Here is a 19,356-nt window from a genome sequence, read left to right as displayed (position 1 = left end):
TCATTTTATAACGACGTTCGCCAAGCGGACCTTGGGCACGAACGGTAACGTTTGCCCAATCTCGTGTGGGCGTGTACCAAATTGCAGCACCTCCTAGCGCCGTAGGGCAAGAGAGGTCACTTGAAGAGATCTCAGAAGTAGTTCTGTGATGTCTCCTTCCCTGAATGGAATTATCGTCTCGTGACGACGCCAATCGTGCAGTCGGAATAACATTTGAATAAATAAAAAACTATTTTATACGTGGATATTTTGTTTAAATGTAAAAACGTAAAATAATTGTTGTGTTCTCTCTCCCCCTTCAATCAACTCTCTCCAGGCAACATCCCGTCTCCTACAACCGGACCGGGTAGGTCGCAGTTTTATGTTTTTACATCTTAACCTCATGTTAGTGACGGGGTGGTGACGTTCATGGCGGGATGGAGATAATGTTGATGGGGTGGTGTGACGTAGGTGGTGAGGTGGCGATGTTCATAATGGGATGATGATGATGGGGTGGGGATGTTCGTCACGGGGTGGCGATGGGGCGGTGATGTTGGCGACGGGGCGGTGATGTTGGCGACGGGGTGGCCGGTGTCTGTTAGACGCAGATGCTGCGGTTCCTGGGACGGTCGCGGGGATTCTGGGAGCGCTGGCGGCCGCGATCCTAGCGGGCGGCTCCAGTTTTGTGGCGTACCAGAAGAAAAAGCTGTGCTTCAAGGCCCCCGGTGACAACCCCCCTCACCTCTACTCACCACCACCGGCACTCCTATTTATACAAAGACAAAGAACCCCTGTATAGCCTTAACAGACTGTTGGGGCAAGTGCTGTTGGCGAGCACCTTTGAAGGCCGGCACAGCACACGAGGGTGTCGGTGGCCAGCACCACGCCTGGCTGCCTTTGTCTCCCTAGTCGCGATGTTTACATACTGCACTAGGTACTCATTTAAAGCTGAGTCGACATAAGGGAGGCCCGGGACCGTTTCAGATATTTGTCACCAGTATTGGCCATGATGAGCGGGAATCGAACTCCGGTCGTCGCGCTCGTAAGCGCAGCGCACCAACCGTTGCTCCACCGCTCCCCATATCTATGTGTGTTGAACTCGTTTCGCACCGTACGTAGCCAACTGCGCTATTCGGAGGTGCGGGGGGAAGGACAACAAACTAAACACCAAAAGCACTTTTGAAGAAATTAATTTTTATTCTAGATTTAAAAGTGCATAGCTCCTATCGATACACGCCACCGCTCACCACGCACCTATAACGACGAAGACGATGATGACGACGGTAATTCTTTGCTAACCCCGGCCTCCTCGTGTTCCTGCGCAGACGACGGCGAGGGTCAACCTGACGGGCAGCGGGGTGAAGATCCTCAACGTAAGTTGCCTCGCTTCCGCCCTGCACCATTCGCCGCTTCCCTTTATCGAACCCTGCCACGCTGCGTGCACGCGGCTAAACAAGACGGCCTCCTCCGCCCTCTGTGTGTGTCACCGATATCGGCAATATGCCCGGTCGGGGTCGCCCAGTCGCTAAACTAAACTAAACTTTTTATTTTACCAGGTAAGGCACCACTGGGCTATGTAGCTCTTTATCAGAAGCGACCTGGCTGTCACAAATGATAGCTCAATGGTGAAGTGGCTTATCGTGTAGAGATTTATCGCAGCTAAATAATCTGAACGCATGCCGAGTCTAAATGTGGAATGAAAAACCGGAAGACCCGGAGAAAAATCCACGCGACCACGGGGAGAGAGACATGCAAGCTCCAAATATACAGCCCTTGCAGGGTCGGTAAAATGGGTATCACCGGTTTGTGGCAAATCGGCAGCAGTCGCGCCACAGATACCAAAAGGCTGCACCCCATTTCCCGCCCTCTTGGATATTGGAAGCTAAGCAAAGGTTGAGCCTGGATAGCGTTTGGATGGGCGACCACCAACTGTGTCTCACGACAGGTTTGCTGCTGTGTGCATGCGTTGTTACACTGCACGTCTATGCTCCCAACGTCCCCGCATCCCCCCGCCTTCAACCAGCGCGTTGGAATTACGGCCCATTAACTGCCGTGGACCTGCACGGTGTGCCGGGCAGGCCCCTCATCCAGCAGCGGATACACAGTCGGGCTGTATGTGACATGTACAGAGTGCTTAAAAAAAATGTTAACACTGACATGGGACTATCGTTTTTAATGGAAAAAGAATGGATAATACAATAACATGATAACAACTGTATGTTAATAGCTTCAAAAAGTCAGTCTCCATTTGTTCGCCATAATTGTTATTGCGTACCTGGAATCGTCTCCAGAGCCCGGAGGCACATTTATTGTATTTTTGCAAATTCTCAGAAGTGTTTACATTTTTTTGAAGCACCATGTATATATATACTGTTAGGATGATTGCGCTATTTGACTGTGAGGTTGCATAGTTTGTAGGATCTGTTCCAACTACGCGGCAACTTGAGTTTTCTCAGCTTTTTTCTATTTTTCTGTGTTCTCTCTCTCTCACGGCCACTGCCTGGCAGGGTCGGGTATCGGATTTGGCAAGAGGTGCCCTTGTGAAACAAAACGACCTTGCCTGGCACCACAGGCTTGTTTATCCGGGGCAAAGCTGTGAGCGTGAAAGAAAACTAAGAACTAAACTATTTTTTATTTGACCAGGTAATGCCCCACTGAGCTATTTAGCGACCTGGCCACAAATGACAGCTCAACAAAATGGCTCATTGTGTGCAAATTTATAGCAGCCAAATACTCGAAACGTGTGACGTTGATTTTAAATGTGGAGGGAAGAATCGGGAGGACCCGGAGAAAAACCCACGCGGCCACGGGGGAGAACATGCAAACTCCAAATATACAGGCATCAGGGTGGAGATCGAACCCACGACCTCCTGTATACCAGGGGAAATAGTTAACATCTCGCCACGGGGGCGAGGTGTTAAGAGGGGGCCCTGCTTTGTGTTTCGGCCCAGGTGCATTCATGCGGCCCCTCCACACCTGGGCAGTTCAGTTGCAAGCAACTCGGTTGCTCACTCCCACAACCGGAGACCTCCACGGGATAGTCGGCAGGCGGCTCATTGCCACTTCGCGAGCAGTTTGCTTATGCGACTGACGGCCTTCTTAACCGCTTGCGTCTGCAGTGCATGATGATGATGATGATATTAACACCTTTGTCTCTCGTTCATAAAACATTTCCACGTTTGTCTTCACGTCGCTCATTGCCACCTCGGCCTTCCATTGACTGTTTCTCCACTTCTGCTATTCCTTCCCTTTTTCCTCGAACAACATTTATTTCCATTTCTCCTTTTGCGTTGTCCCGCCATTGCGGTGTCATTGTTTTGGACATTTCAGTTATGAACATTATCTGCCCCATAGTTTTCAGCGCTCTGCTCAGCCAGGCGTCCCGGTTTTTCTCCGGAGGCGGCACGCAGCAGCAGCAGCAGCAACAGCAGCAGCAGCAACAACAGCCTGGATCGCCCCTACACGATGGTTATGTCGACGAGGAGAAGGTGTAAGGACACGTTTCAACCGCCCGGCAAAACCAAACCAACCAGCCTCCTTTGCCGTCGCCGCCACCACCGCTCAAGGCTCTGTGAAAATTGGCACCACGAAAAAGTTTGCCAGGAAACGAAATGAATGGACGGAAGTTGCTTGTGCATATGTTTTTTTTGCGGTTGTTGCTGTATCATTCTCAAATGTGTTACTCGGGCTGGTTGTTAGTCGTCGTGCTGTCCCGACGTTTCCTATCCATGCGCTGTGGCGCACCTTAAAGTTCGTTTTCCCGAAGAAGCTCCCCAGCGCGTGGAGCGAGACGTCGGACGTCGTGCCGACGTCGGACGTCGTGCCGACGTCGGACGTCGTGCCGACGTCGGACGTCGTGCCGACGTCGGACGTCGTGCCGACGTCGGACGTCGTGCCGACGTCGGACGTCGTGCCGACGTCGGACGTCGTGCCGACGTCGGACGTCGTGCCGACGTCGGACGTCGTGCCGACGTCGGACGTCGTGCCGACGTCGGACGTCGTGCCGACGTCGGACGTCGTGCCGACGTCGGACGTCGTGCCGACGTCGGACGTCGTGCCGACGTCGGACGTCGTGCCGACGTCGGACGTCGTGCCGACGTCGGACGTCGTGCCGACGTCGGACGTCGTGCCGACGTCGGACGTCGTGCCGACGTCGGACGTCGTGCCGACGTCGGACGTCGTGCCGACGTCGGACGTCGTGCCGACGTCGGACGTCGTGCCGACGTCGGACGTCGTGCCGACGTCGGACGTCGTGGTACCACCCGGGGATGGTACGTCGCGGAACTTGCCCGCCCGTTGGTTTTAAAACTGATTGCTTTTCGTTGTTCTTGTGTCACATTAGGTTGCACTGTGAGGGGGCGCCTGACAGACGACGGGTTCGACTTTGATTTTAAAATTGCAGGACTTTTAGGTGTTACTGTTAAGAGAGGGACAAAGGGGGGGTAGAGGGGTTAGGGTCAGGACGGGCGGGGGGGATACTCGTGCTTTGCTATTTCTTTTGCGCCCCAATTTACCCAGACACTGCCCTTCTTCCTGCCAGAACTTGCCGCGTGATGACGCGTTATTTTCCGCGGACAGAATTTTCTTATCAGTGTCGTGTTTTACAAACTGCATTTTTTTAGTTTTCAAACGTGAATAGTGAAAGCCCTTAATTTTTTTATCGGCACGACTTTAGTTTTTCTTGAAAAAATTTAAGAGGTGAAAAAAAAGAGGTCAAAGAAACGTCGCTTCATATTGAGCGAGCGATTTGCCAAAACCGTTGGGCTCCATGTACGGAATTTTGTGCTCTTAGCGTCTCGCTCAGCTGAGTTTGCGAGCCCGGCCGCATCCGACTTAGCCCCTGGCGTTTGGCACCCACGGCCGCGTCTACCCCAGAGCGATCGCTTTACGCGTGAACGTCGCTGCAACCAGTTGTGGAAAATTTGAGCGACTGGTTGCTGCTCAACAGAGACGACGGACGTGGACTTCCAAGCGACGGTCTGCTCGGCGATTTGGAGCGGTGCATTCCGTCGCGCCGCAAATTTCTGGACCGACATCGTTCGGTACCATCCTGAACACGCCGTTTACTTGAGACTTTGTGCAACTACTCGCTCAGCTTTCGACGAAGCATCCGAGGGCGTTTTGTTAGTTGCGCGATTTGGACAGCGATTTGCCTGCGTAACTCTTTGCTATCGAGTGTGGAGCCGCTTTGGAGCGATCGTCCGCCGCCTTGCGTACACAGTACAGCCAACTCGCGGTTATCCTCGGGCAGTTTATCCGGCGGCGCAGATTACCCCGTTCTCGCAAACAAGTGAATAAAAGTATCTTTAATCGCGCGCTGGATTAATTGTCGACCGCTGTTCACCCGTTGGGGGTCAGGCGGTTGATTGCGCATGTGACCACCAATCACGTCGGCGGGTAAACCGATTTTAAGAAGCAATACAAACGTGGGGCGACGTGTTCTTGCATGTTCACCTGCGTTCTACGCAAGTAAATTATCGCCTTGGGTGACACGCTTTGCTTTACCCATGTTTTCATTTTATCTAGGCCACCAACAACACCCCCCAACTGCCTACCCCACCCATTATCGCAGCGAACCGAGAGTTGGCTTGTAATGGTTAAGCGTGTGCGTCCAAAAACTCCACGCGTGTGACCTCGTGCTCCCGAGGCCGGAGCCATGTCAACAACGGGGAATCGGTAGGGGAGAGAGCCTGCCTTCTCCGTGACGTTTCATGTTGTTTAAAGCAAATCGGCTGAAAGAAAAACAAGTTAAATATCAACTTCCCATTTTTTTCCCTTCAAATGTATCTGACTGTTCGCATACAACCGGGCGATTTGAACGCGTAACGGTTTCTCTGTGTGGAAAGTTGACCCTTCACCGGTGGTGTGCTCTGCTTGTTCGCCTTTTGTCTGTTATCCATGCCCTCCCCGTGTGGCGAGTTGAGCCAGCATATCGATTCACGTCCTTTCACAGTAGGCTGAAAAACTTTGCCTCGGCGAGAATTTGAGAATACGGCGTTGATTCGCATTACAATGATGGATGGGCCGAACAAGCGTCCCAAGTTTTGTATTGTTGAACCGAGTGAGAATATTGAGAGACCAGGACGAAGTCTGTTGTTCAAAGAGTGGCCTGGGTCTGTCTTTTTGCAACGATTTGCAATGTATGTTCCCAATTGAGTCATGTGCGGTGTCATATTCCAATTTGTAGGAAGAAGAAAAAACTGCAGCCCATGAAATTAGTCCCATCTGGTTCACAAGATCCATTGTTACTCAACTCCAGTCCTCACGGATGCCCATCAGTGTCCAGTTTCCGTTCCGTGTTCCTTTCATTGCAGCCCTTTGTGTCAATCCACTCCTGGATGAGGGCCCCACCCCTCACCTCGTTGGGCTCTCACGAGATTATTTGGTGATACCTCAAGCCGCTCAGCGGAAGTAACAGACCTCGAGCAAAGTACAATGGATTTCGTTACTACTGCCCTCTGCTGTCCACCACGTGAACCGACAGCCATTTTTTTTTACCGTATGCACCTTCATTTGTATTCGTGTGCAGCGCACACGAAACACTGTACAATGGGTGGGGTTTGAGGGCGCGGTTACGAGGATCATCGTATAATAAAACCGGGGATATATCATGGGAAGAATTGGAATATCTCCATACCAGGTGTAGTCTTGACTGGTGTATTATTTCGATTTAAAGCTTTCGTGACTGCAGGGATTCATCTTCTTGGTTCTTTCGGTAAAGTCACGTAGAAGGGAAGTAATGTTTTATTTGTATTTTATTACTTCCCTTCTACGTGACTTTACCGAAAGAACCAAGAAGATGGTGTATTATTGAATGCTGGGACGTTTCATTGATGTCCCGGGAAGACTTGCAAACGGCTTCCCGAGCAAGCAGGACTATTATGGGAAAACCAGGACCGGTGGCAACCCATAGCAAGGACTGGAGTTGACAAAACACACATACGTGAAAGAGTTGAACTGGTGACCATAGCCAGTCAATAAAAACACTTCCATAAATTGCATGAATATTAATGCCGCACTTCGAATTTTGTTATGCATCAGCAAAGCTGTTTGTAATATATGAAGTTATTGATTGGCAGTTATAACCTTTGCAGCTTGGAAACACTCCGCTGTCTGCATATGTGAAGCCCATTGACCTGAGATCCTCTTGGGCTAGGGCAGTTGCCGTCAGTTTTTGTGGGTTGTGTTAGAATACAGAATGAAAGTTAGAAAAAAAAAGTGGTTACAGATCTTCAAACCTATGACCAAATCATCCGAAAAACATGGCCATTCTCGTCAGATCTTCGAAGACGAGCAGAGATCAGAAGTTTTTCCCCCGAGTAAAAATCCCCTTTATCACCCAGCAGCAGCGTAGTGATGAAGGGCTGTACAACTGCATGCTCAAAGACGTCCTCGAATTGTGGGTTGGGGGTCACACGTTTGAACGGTTAGTTTTAAACTTTTATTTAGCAACGGATGATTATCTAAGAGCAATACTGCGTGGACAATGACGCATTGTCTCATTGTTATTTTAAATGAAGTCAAAAGTGTTATCGCAGAAAAGCGAGTGAGGTTGAGACCTGTGGTCCGTTGCATGACGTTTTTTAATAATTTTATTTACCTATGAGAAAGCCTTGTCGAGTCCAAAGGCTTTTTTTTCAGAAAGGAACCTGCTACATTGGGATGTTTCGCCAATTCCATCCGTGTTTTTTGGCTTTGTGTTGGAGAAACCCGGAGAAAACGCACCACCCATGCAAAGAGGTAACCCTCAAAGCCCGCAAATAGATCACAGAAACTGATTGCTCTTTTGCCATCTGCTGGCTTTTTCGCAGGCCAAGTCTACATCACTCGGTAAAATATTGCCAGGCAGTCTCCCATCCCAGCACTTGCTCGTCTTAAGCCAGGCGGTGGTATCCAATACTGGAAGTCGTGGGAGATGGTGGATCACACGTGTGAAACAACCCTTCCTGTGGGTGTATTTGAGGTGCCCTATCCTGGCTTGCAACGAGAAAGCAGCAACGTGTGGAATTCCGCCTGTTCCATCGATCTCCTAATCACTCCGTTATTGGCCGATAACACCTTAATTTATAGAGGACCGCAGAGCTTGGAGAGGGACTTGGTGCCAGGTCAATGTCTCGCTGCCTTTCCCATTTGCGGTTTCCCGCACCTCCGAGTGGTTTTCTCCACGAGAGCGAGCGAATGTTGTGCAGTGCGTTACAAGTTGAAACCTCGCCTAGCTTCTGAGATGTAATATCACAGGAGCATTCCAGATAATTTGAACTTTTAGCGATTTACGTGAAAATGTTCCTCCGTTTGCCATTAAAGTCGAGGAAATGTTCACCTTAGTCGTTTCATGCAACCGGCTACAATAATTGAGACCACGACGTAAACTTTAACGTAGATTTATCAACGGGGACAATCTAACGGCCATTGGTCTGGTGGTACCGACATCTATTGTTTAATGAGTTGTGTTGTATTTTTTAAATCTGTATGCCTTGGCCATTTACGTGATGATCGCACTCCAGTTAATGAAAGTAGGTCAAATAAAGATCTGTTGGATCTGTATCACCGATGTGCGTGTCCGTGTGTTTTGTAACATTTTCCATAAACAGAGGGAATTTGCATTCGAGGCATGGTTTGTGTTGGGGCTAACTGGCCTGGGCCCTAGGGGTAGCACCAAGTGTCCTCTTTGGCGAGGTCTCGTGGTACGATGACCTTGAGCTTGCGCCTGCATGTTTTAATCAAGCAGTCGAGATCAAGAGGTCACGGTCAATGGCATTGATGCCACCACACATCACCATCCTTGCATCTGCCAGATCCCGCAGTAGCTGACGGCATTCTTTCAAGGTTTGCTCCTTCGGTCAACCATCTTATTATTAGCACGGTTGGATACGTACGGCGCAAAATAAGTTCAACACGTTTCGGTATTCCATGCATGTTGAACTTCTTTCGCACCGTACGTGCTAATCGGATGTGCGGGGGAAGGACAGCAAACCAACTAAAACCATTTCTAAAGAAATTAGTTTTCAATTTAGATTTAACAGTGGAGCACTCTCAAGGAGAGCTGTTGCATGCTGCCTGGTGGGGTTTTTTGTGCTCTGTCTACTGGCTTTCCATGCGATGTAAGAAATAAAATTGGCTAAACATCCAATGCACGACCCATACGTCGGTGCTGCTTTCCTGAATAAATAAAATAAAATTGTAAAAAATGAAGTCCCGTCTCGTTTTGGGAATGACCATTCGCATTACTTCCCACAGAATAAAGACCATTTATATGGGATTTGCATTTATGGTAACCAATACCCCCACATGACCCCACAGCCTGCCATGCTACCCTCCCATCTCCAAGCCCCCCCCCCCACAAACGTGAGTCACCTGCGATTAGCAGCACGTTTGGCAACGTACGGTGCGAAAAAAGTTCATCATACGGAGCACGCTTTGCCAAGACAATACCATCTGGTCACCCAGTAACGTTGGTCCAGTTTAACGTGTAGGCTTTTGCAACCAATATAATGGTTAAAGTTGTGGCTTTACGCTCCAACATCCCATCATGTGCTGCACGAGCTACGAATTGACACGTTTTGTTTACGTGACAAACCTTACTAATTGGCTGTACAGTCGTTAATGCGAAAAATGCGTGGCTTTTTGTTGTTGTTCAAATGCCGCGCACCGGTGTGACGTCAAGAACGTCGGCAGCCAGACATCATCAGCCACGTTATGAGACAATGACGTCGTGCAACAGTGACGTCACCAAATACTTATTAATACAATGACGTCATTAAATAATGGCGTGCAATACGATGACGTCATGCAATACCCCGACGTGCCTTACGATGACGTCATGCATGACGATAGCGTCGTGCCATCGAAATGCATGACACGTGAAATACATTGACGTTTGCAATACGATGACGTCATGCAATGCACCGACGTACAATACAATGACGTCATAATACACCGACGTACAATGCGATAACTTAATGCAATACACTGACGATGTCGTCGTACAATACGATGACGTCTACAATACAATATTGCACGCTGTAAGGGGCCGTCCATAAATGACGTCACGCGATTTTTGAGCCCCCCCCCCTAGTCACGCGGCGTCACAAAAAGTCAGACCCCCCCCTTCAAATATGACGTCACAAAGCTCTGCACCCCCCCAAAAAAAAATAAAACATGCTTCAAATCGCTTAAAACTATTGTCATTGTAGTGCGTATTTAATATGGCGCTGCACTCTGATGTTGTAGGAGAAAACATTTATTAAAAAGTCTATTTAATTAAGTAGAACGTGTTGTCTATATTCATTTAAAGTTGCGCATTTTGATGTGACGTCACATTTCTCCCCCCCCCCCCCGTCGTCACAAATGTCTGACCCCCCCTCCCTTGGTGCGTGACGTCATTTATGGACAGCCCCTAACGTAATGACGCAATACGCACGTCAAGTAACTTCCCGAACATGATGAGAACAATTTAACGATTTAAATTCATACAGCACTTCAAATAGCCACTAAATAGCACTTAGCGACTTACATTCACAAGGACAATGAACCAATCAAAACGAATTCCACTTCAGATATTGAATAAAAGCAATCGCATTTGGTAGCACGCTTAAGGATACGAGCGCCGCCATTGACCACGGCGGTCACGTGGCCACGCGCCAATGCGAAGTGGGAATTACAAATGCGCGCTCCACCACCCACTTCCGGGTCACGTGCCCGTCACCATGGCGCCGCTGCTCGGGGCCCGAGGCCTGCCCAGAGGTGAGGCCCTCATCCCCTTGATCCCCTTGAACTCCCTCATCCCCTCTCATCATCCCCTTGATCCCCTTGGTCCCCTCTCCTCATCCCCTTGATCCCCTCATTCCCTTGGTCTCCCTCATCCCCTTGATCTCCTCTCCTCATCCCCTTGATCCCCTCATCCTCTTGGTCCCCTCTCCTCATCCCCTTGATCTCCCTCATCCCCTTGATCCCCTCTCCTCATCCCCTTGATCCCCTCATCCTCTTGGTCCCCTCTCCTCATCCCCTTGATCCCCTCTCCTCATCCCCTTGATCCCCTCATCCTCTTGGTCCCCTCTCCTCATCCCCTTGATCCCCTCATTCCCTTGGTCTCCCTCATCCCCTTGATCTCCTCTCCTCATCCCCTTGATCCCCTCATCCTCTTGGTCCCCTCTCCTCATCCCCTTGATCTCCCTCATCCCCTTGATCCCCTCTCCTCATCCCCTTGATCCCCTCATCCTCTTGGTCCCCTCTCCTCATCCCCTTGATCTCCCTCATCCCCTTGATCCCCTCTCCTCATCCCCTTGATCCCCTCATTCCCTTGGTCACCCTCATCCCCTTGATCTCCCTCATCCCCTTGGTCTCCTCTCCTCATCCCCGTGGTCTCCCTCATCCCCTTGATCCCCTCTCCTCATCCCCTTGATCCCCTCATCCTCTTGGTCCCCTCTCCTCATCCCCTTGATCTCCCTCATCCCCTTGATCCCCTCTCCTCATCCCCTTGATCCCCTCATTCCCTTGGTCACCCTCATCCCCTTGATCTCCCTCATCCCCTTGGTCCCCTCTCCTCATCCCCTTGATCTCCCTCATCCCCTTGATCCCCTCTCCTCATCCCCTTGATCCCCTCATTCCCTTGGTCACCCTCATCCCCTTGATCTCCCTCATCCCCTTGATCCCCTCTCCTCATCCCCTTGATCCCCTCATCCTCTTGGTCCCCTCTCCTCATCCCCTTGATCTCCCTCATCCCCTTGATCCCCTCTCCTCATCCCCTTGATCCCCTCATTCCCTTGGTCACCCTCATCCCCTTGATCTCCCTCATCCCCTTGGTCCCCTCTCCTTATCCCCTTGGTCTCCCTCATCCCCTTGATCCCCTCTCCTCATCCCCTCGTGTTTCTGACCCCCCCGGCGTAGGTCCCCCTTACCCCCCCCCCCTCTTTCCCTTCACTTCCCGGTACCCCTGTGACCCCCTTGATCACCCGATCTCATAATCCCTTCACCCTCTCATCCCCTCGTCTCTCTCATCCCCCACATCCCCATCCATCTCCTCTGCCGCTCACCCTCCTTAATCCCCTGGCCACTCATCCCTCTCATCCCCGTGGTTTCATCATCCCAGTTATCTCCCCCAACTCCCCACATCTCCCGTTATCTCATGTATCCCCTTCATCCCCTTTATTTCCTCGTGTCCCTGATATCTGCTGATCAAATTGTAATGCCATTTGAAGTGAATGGCCGTCGCAGTGTGAACAAAGCTGCTTTCGTCGTAACCACAGTTCCCTCTGGGTCTGATCTTATCCCCTTGATCCGCCCGGAGTAGGTGGGACCCCTGTTTCATCCACATCCGTCTGATCCCCTAAGCGGGGTGTACATCCTGAGCCCCCTATTCCTCCTATCCCCTTTGGCCTGCGGTGCCCCTCAAGCCCCGCTGTCACCCCCTGATCCTCTTAGACAGAATCCTGATTTCCTGATCCCTCTGCTCCCCTGGGGTTAAGGGATGGGGGGTGAGTGGTTTAGGGTTACGGTATAAGGTTTGGGGGGTTTAATGTAAAGAGGATTAGGGAACAAAAGTGGGGAGATGGTTTTGGTGTGTACAGGTTTATGGATACGGTAAAATGAGGTCTGGGTACTGGGAGTGTTATGGGGTATTGTTGAGTGGTTTAAGGGTAATATAAGCGGGCGAGGGGATTGGAAGGATGGTGTGGGTTAAAGGATAAGGTGAGAGTTATGGGATATGATAAGAGATAGTGGTTGAGAGGGGGGGGCGGGGGCGTGAAGGGGGTCACGGGGGACCGGGAAGTTAAGGGGATGAGGGGGATAAGGTGCACCTACGCTGGGGGATCAGAAACACCGGGAGATCGAGGGGATGAGGAGAGGGGATCAAGGGGATGAGCTCGCTCATGATTGACCTCCTCGTCTGGTGCCCCCCCTGCAGGCCCATGCGCTGCAGTGAAGCGGGCTGGCAGCGTTCCGTCTGACCTTTTCGCCGAGATGGTGAGTGATGTTGTGGTGAGATGGTGAGTAATGTTGTGGTGAAATGGTGAGTGATGTTGTGGTGAGATGGTGAGTAATGTTGTGGTGAGGTGGTGAGTGATGTTGTGGTGAGATGGTGAGTGATGTGGTGAGATGGTGAGTGTGTTGTGGTGAGATGGTGAGTGATGTTGTGGTGAGGTGGTGAGTGATGTTGTGGTGAGGTGGTGAGTGATGTTGTGGTGAGATGATGAGTGATGTTATGGTGAGGTGGTGAGTGTGTTGTGGTGAGGTGGTGAGTGATGTTGTGGTGAGATGGTGAGTGATGTTGTGGTGAGGTGGTGAGTGATGTTGTGGTGAGATGGTGAGTAATGTTGTGGTGAGATGGTGAGTGTGCTGTGGTGAGTGTGTTGTGGTGAGATGGTGAGTAATATTGTGTCCACGTGGTGGTGAGTGTGTTGTGGTGAGATGGGTGAGAGTGTTTGATGAGGTGGGTTACAATGCAATGTTAATTTAGATTTGCGTAGCGACCACTTCTCGTGACTTTGTATATCGTGATCATATTCATGGTGACAGCACGGTTCAGAATCGCAATCTTTATTTAGGCTGCAGGAGGAATCTGATGAGCTATGAAGCTCTTTTTCACAGATGTGCAGTAGGGGCGGGCCATGAAGTTACAACGATACAAAAAAACTTTCGAAGTGCAACGGATAAAAAGGGAAGCAAGTCACTAAATATAAATAAGTAAAGTATGTCTGATTTTTCAATACTAAATGTTGATTGGGAAGGAAGTTTCCGACTACAGGAGGATAATAGAATGATGCACACTGAGCGAAGGTTAAACACATTCCTGCGGAGGGAGCTGGTAGGAACGTTGGGTTGCTTGGTCAATGGCCAGGGTCAACGGCGGCGTGGTGTACTCCGCAAATATGGCCGACTGTGAGGGCTGGCACAAGCCGGCGTGAGTAGGTTAAACGTTGAGTTTTATAAGGGCACCACGGGGTGACCAGCCCCTCCCTACCCTCCCCACCCTCCCCTCCCCACCCAGCCCCTCCCCACCCTTCCCACTCAGCCCCTCCCCACCCTCCCCTCCCCAACCAGCCCATCCCCACCCTCCCCACCCTCCCCTCTCTACCCCCTCCCCACCCTCCCCTCTCCACCCAGCCTTACCCCTCCCATTTTTGGATGCACGACGGACAGACACAATAATTCCCTGTGGGCTGGTGGAACCAGGTGGTTCCTACCAGTACTAGGGGCTTCCATAGAAAGCGTGGTTTCTGGAGTGGAGAGTGAGTGCTGTGGTGAGATGAGAGGTAGGAGAATGCGTGAATGGGAGCAGAGCGAGATCAGTGCAGAGGTTGGCAGAAGTGAGTTAATTCATGGAGGACCTCGAAGATGGTGCGTGCCGAACTTGAAGTTCATCTTAGAATGGGATTGAGAATTAGTGGGGGGGATCGGAGCGTTGGGGTGATGTGGTCGCGTCAATGGGTGTGGATTCTGGCAGTTACATTTTTGAATCGTTTGGGAAAAGAGTTGGTCTGTTGAAGGAGTCGGTGGCTTTATGTTAATGTCTTGAGGTGGGCGAGTAATGTGAGAGAGTCTAGGAGGTGGTGTGCCTTCAGTGGCCAGTCTTGATGGTGGCGAGCAGTGTCTCGGGAGGTTTCTACGGTCGTGTGGTGAGTGGTGTTTTTAAGCTGGTGAGAGGTGTTTGAGGTCTTGAGTAGTTTGTGAGACCTAAAGGAAGCCTTCAATCCAGATGTGGCGATGATACAGGAAAACATCCTTGCATGATGTGTCGGCTATCTAACAAGAAGGCCTACATCTAGATAGTGATGATTGATTATTATGGCTGGCCTTGGAGGTGGCAATGTAAGAGCTACCGGATCTTACAACAGGAAAGAAGCGATGGCGGAGTATGATGGGATCAACTGTATTGGCCGTAATTACCTTTTAACCCTGCGTGCAGAGCTGTGTGGTGCTGGCCTACGTGCGAGGAGAGAGCCTGGCAGTGGACACGGGTGCCATGTACGAGGTGAGGTTTGCTTCACATCTCCAGTGGGTGAACTTGCCGACGCGGTGTGTGTGTGTGTGGCTCAAGCCAAGAGGTAGTAGCCATACATACATTTTGATCCATCCATTGTAGATTCACAAAACATTTTCAAATTGAATAAACATCTCTTATTTGAATAGAAATTATACAGGTAGGAACAACAGTTCCACACTGCCCACCAGGGATTATTTGTCTGTCTGTCGTGCATAGCCACGCCCTCGATTTGTATTTCATAGAGCGCTTCGGGCGGGCTCAGCACCACGTGATGCGCTGCCCCACGCAGCTTGCGCCACGTGACACGGATCGCACGAATGCGCTGTCCAACCAAGTTCCTACCTGTCCACTCCGAAGGAACGTGTTTTAATTGGAAACCGCGTCGCTTTTTGGACTGTGGGGAGGCTGACGGCTTTGATGGTGTCGATGTGGCGGCATCGATGTTGTGTTGCCCATATGGCGATGTCAGTATGGTGTTGTCATCGTGGTAGTGTCATTGCCATGGTGACGTTTTGGTGGTGGCATTGGTGATGGCGGTGATGTGGTTGTGTCATCGTGGTAATGTTATTGCAGCGGCTGATCAGCTGTGGTGTGGAGGGCATAGGCGAGCAGTCGGTGCAGGAGGTGGTCTCACTGCTCACAGGAATCTTCAGGTGAGCTTGGCCACAGCAAACATGTTTATTACCTTGTGTCACGATCCCATAGTGCTCATGACACCATTCTCGACATGGCCATCGAGCGAGAGCCAAACTTCACAGTTGACTCTCGTGTCCTGCCTTCTCGCCCTGGATTAGTTTTGACTTTCTCCCGCTCAGTGTTGCCAAAATAGAAGTACAGGCGGTCTCTGCTTTTACTACGTTACAATGCGTTCCTGGAAACCTTGTCGTAAATCGGGTTGTCATATATCAGACCATATATTCTCATTCAGTAGAAACAGCGTTATTTAACGAAGTTTAATAGGTACAAATCTACAAAAAACAGTTGAGAATAATAAAAGCTCCACACATCGGAAAGAAACCAGGCCGACTCTGTTCAAATGTGTTCGGAGTAGTGGCGGAAGGTGCGTCGTAAAATCAAATATCTGTGCCTCGTGGTGGCATCGTGTTAACATCGTAAATGTGGATCGTCGTAAACCAGAGACTTGGCAAAATGTGGATTAGGAGCATGAATAATTGCAGGGCTGCTCCTTGACCTTTTTCGCCCGCCCACGTTGCAGGGTGGCCACACAGGCGGGCACGTCGGGCGAGCAGCTGGCATTGGATTTGGCCGGCGCTAGTTCGGACTGGACCCGGCCAGCACTGAAGGTCATCAAGCACGTGTGGGACAACGCAGGACCGGTACCGCCCACCCAGTGGCCGGTCTCTCTGCCCTCTGCCGCCAGGGTACGTCCTACCCAATGTGGGCAGCGAATGTTGTGTTTGGTGGCGCGTGGTGTTTCGCCCTGGCTGTTGTGTGGGTTATGCACACCAACGCAAGCCACCAGAGGTGCAACATTCACCACAATAGTAAAAAAATGTATCGAATCATCACCATCAACTCTATCGCACTTCTGTTTAGCACGGTCGTCTACGTACGGTGCGAAAGAAGTTCAACATATATCCCAGAGGCTATAAGAGTAAACAAATTATATTCGTCTGCGCGTTTGTGTACGTGTAATTGGCCTCGCCTACGTTCACCAGGCTGTAAATGAGTGCCTGGTGCGGTGTGCAAACATCGTCACTGGAGAGACACAATTCAGCTGGCATGGTTGCTGGCCACACCACTGCCCCCATGCACCGTGCTCGCCTTAATGAGTGCTCGCTAACAAGCAGTTGGCCCAGCGGTCAGAGGTTATACGGTTTATATTCGTCTCTGCTTACGGGTGCAGCTGTTGGACGTGCGCTGGAAAGTCGGCATCAGCGTGAGCTCCGACCGCTGCCGTGCGTTGAATGCTCCGTTCGTCACGCTGTGCCTCGCGCTGGCCGAGAAGTCGGGACGTACGAGCACTCGAGTCTTCGAGATGAACCTCGCTCAGTTCCAGGTGAGGTGTCATCCCACGTCGGTTTTCTTTATTGCAAGGCCCGCGGGCCACTGGCGGCCCCCTGGTGGCCTTTACTGCGGCCCCTGACAATGCACAAAGTGAAAACAACCCCTTTCAGGCGGGTGTGGCGGCCCTCACACTGATGCCTTATCGGCAAATGTAGCCTCCCACCTCTGAAAGTTAGTGAAGAACACTGCCCCACGTGGTGATGGGTCATCCCACCAATCACCACCACCCAGAGTATGCCAGCTTCCCCCTCAAGCAGGCCCTGGGACTCGTCAGTGTTGACCTGATTGCTCTCCCGAGGATGTACGGCATACAGGTTTCCCTCGCTCTGTGCGGCAGCAGTAGTCGATGCGCTCCGTGAAAAGTGCGCACAAAGCGAAACCGCACGAGAAGACGGCTGCCTGCCGAGTAGTACAGAAAGTACGCACACAGTACACACACACAGTACACACACACAGTACACACACACAGTACACACACACAGTACACACACAATGCTGTCCCACGTCCGACCGCATCGCCACGTGTAGAGTGAATTCAAATCACATTGTGTAGCGAATTGGGGAGATATAGGTTAGCCGCATATACAGCGCGAAATCGCACAAACCGAACCCGCATAGAGCGAGGGAAACCTGTAATGTATATTTACAGATTGTCAGTGTTCATACATGTTTGGTCTCTTTATCAAAAAAATATATTTTGAGGCTCTGACCTCGACCTAAAAGTCTCCCAGCCTAGGCATCGGCGTGGTCCTGTGCATTCCTCTTTATTGCTGTGTGATCGCAAATTGATTTTAGCGATGGGTGGGAAACCCACGCAGAGTGTGGAATCCAACCCAGGCCCTTCTTGCTGCTGTGATGCAACAAACGTTACCACGGCACTACCCTGCCACCAATAAATGTCGAGATGTATCTTAATCTGCACCGCCGACGTTTTTTTTGCAGAACTTTTCCCGGCAGCTGAAGGAAATGTCATCTGCGATGGACACGGCGTGACACCTCGGTTTGCCGCTCACCTTCCCGCAGGAGAAGTTCCATTGTAGATTCCCGCGACGAAGCTGGGAGAATGTTAATTATTTGAGAATTTCCCACTTTCTGACCACACACACCTGCACTGCCCGATTTAATTGAACAGTTGTTGATAGCTCCCAACCTGATGTGCTTAACGGGTTTGTACGTGAATCGAAACCTCGGACTGTGTTGAAAAACACGCGGTACAGCTAGAATATATACTGGACAGCTCTACCTGATCTTGTATGGACTCATCTAGCGCCTTACAACACAACCGCTAACACCTACACAGTCGTCGTCGGTCCCCAACATTAATTACAGATGTTTGTAAACACTTAAATTAACGTGTGGAATCCCATAAAGAAGTTTCTTCACCACAGTACTGATGGGTGTGTGACCTTGATTTCAACCCAGGATTTATCAGCTCCGTGCCTCTGACCTCTTTTGCCACCTGGCCACCACATGAGATTTTTTTTTCCAATTGAAACTCCAATGTGTAGATGCATACATGTTACTGCTTGTAAATAGAGCATTTTTGAAGTAATAAAGTATTACAAATGTAAATGTATCACTTGCTTTTAACATTGAAGGTGGAAAGTACATTGACACTTTTATGGAAAAATTGTGTAGAGCTTCAATGAAATGTACAGATTTTGAATGTGAACACCCTATTAACACCATTTAATTTACAAGAATATCAAGATTTGAAGGTGATGTTTATATTGGAACAAATCCCTGCATTTTTCATTGAAACCGGCATATGTTGAACGTGCACTTGTTTAACCAGGTGGGCACTGGGTGCCCAAGATATTCTCATTTGCAAGCGTGACATGGGTCACCAAATTGACATGAGCAATAACGCAAAAAACAAAAAAAATGCACCAACGAAACAAAACTGCAATCCATACAAAAGCAAACAAAACAACCCCATTGTAGAAATAAAAATATTACAAAAAAAGTTTACAAACATAAATCGACATTAAACCAAACGTACTGTGTTCCCCGTTCTGAAAGTTGGCTCGAGCAAGTCACTTTAAAAAAAACATTAACTTCGAGAAACATCAACATGGGTGAACGGGGATTGTTGCACTGGTGTGCAAACAGATAAGGACACGTGCCAAATTCCATTGCAAAGTAAACCCCTTGCTAGCCTGCTCGCAGCTGATTGCAGCCACGTCCACAAATAAGCGATTCCGTTTACTCGCAAGCATCGGTACGGTTGTCGGACCCGCCTCAATTGTCATTGAACCGACACTTCACTCGGATAATCTAACGGATCAAATTGACAAAGACTCTCTACATTACCAGATCCCGCCACGAGACGTCGCTCTCGTCACTGAGAAATGAGTTCGTTTGAA

At 50.1% G+C, this 19,356-nt stretch overlaps 2 protein-coding genes across 3 annotated transcripts in view; both read left to right on the top strand.

The window, feature by feature from the left end:
* Positions 1-3,958, top strand: part of CD99 (CD99 molecule (Xg blood group)) — a 29,767-nt gene extending 25,809 nt beyond the window's left edge. The window contains exons 9-12 of one of the 2 annotated variants that reach the window (XM_061563877.1): positions 317-346; positions 582-704; positions 1,305-1,352; positions 3,310-3,958. In XM_061563877.1, coding sequence (XP_061419861.1) covers positions 317-346; positions 582-704; positions 1,305-1,352; positions 3,310-3,473 — 365 coding nt within the window. In that variant the 3' untranslated portion in view covers positions 3,474-3,958. The remainder of the gene's footprint in view (positions 1-316; positions 347-581; positions 705-1,304; positions 1,353-3,309) is intronic. The other variant, XM_061563878.1, reaches the window with a different exon arrangement.
* Positions 3,959-10,607: 6,649 nt separating this feature from the next.
* Positions 10,608-18,377, top strand: COMMD6 (COMM domain containing 6). The gene is made up of 7 exons (XM_061563882.1): positions 10,608-10,722; positions 12,884-12,942; positions 14,885-14,950; positions 15,536-15,615; positions 16,179-16,344; positions 16,830-16,982; positions 17,933-18,377. Exons 1-7 carry the CDS (start codon positions 10,623-10,625, stop codon positions 17,981-17,983), a joined length of 675 nt encoding a protein of 224 aa, XP_061419866.1. The 5' UTR covers positions 10,608-10,622; the 3' UTR covers positions 17,984-18,377.
* The last annotated feature ends 979 nt before the right edge of the window (positions 18,378-19,356 follow it).

The sequence above is a fragment of the Lethenteron reissneri genome, chromosome 32, assembly GCF_015708825.2.
Source record: "Lethenteron reissneri isolate LAM-NWPU_2019-01 chromosome 32, ASM1570882v1, whole genome shotgun sequence".
In the NCBI taxonomy this organism is placed as follows: Eukaryota; Metazoa; Chordata; class Hyperoartia; order Petromyzontiformes; family Petromyzontidae; genus Lethenteron; species Lethenteron reissneri.
This window is presented reverse-complemented; position numbering and strand designations above follow the sequence as displayed.

Excerpts from the sequence above, each read along its gene's own strand:
- COMMD6 (XM_061563882.1), top strand. The coding sequence starts at position 10,623 with ATGCGAAGTGGGAATTACAAATGCGCGCTCCACCACCCACTTCCGGGT. Across the intron at positions 15,616-16,178 it reads CTGCTCACAGGAATCTTCAG|GGTGGCCACACAGGCGGGCA; the intron begins GTGAGCTTGGCC and ends CCCACGTTGCAG. Across the intron at positions 16,983-17,932 it reads TGAACCTCGCTCAGTTCCAG|AACTTTTCCCGGCAGCTGAA; the intron begins GTGAGGTGTCAT and ends TTTTTTTTGCAG.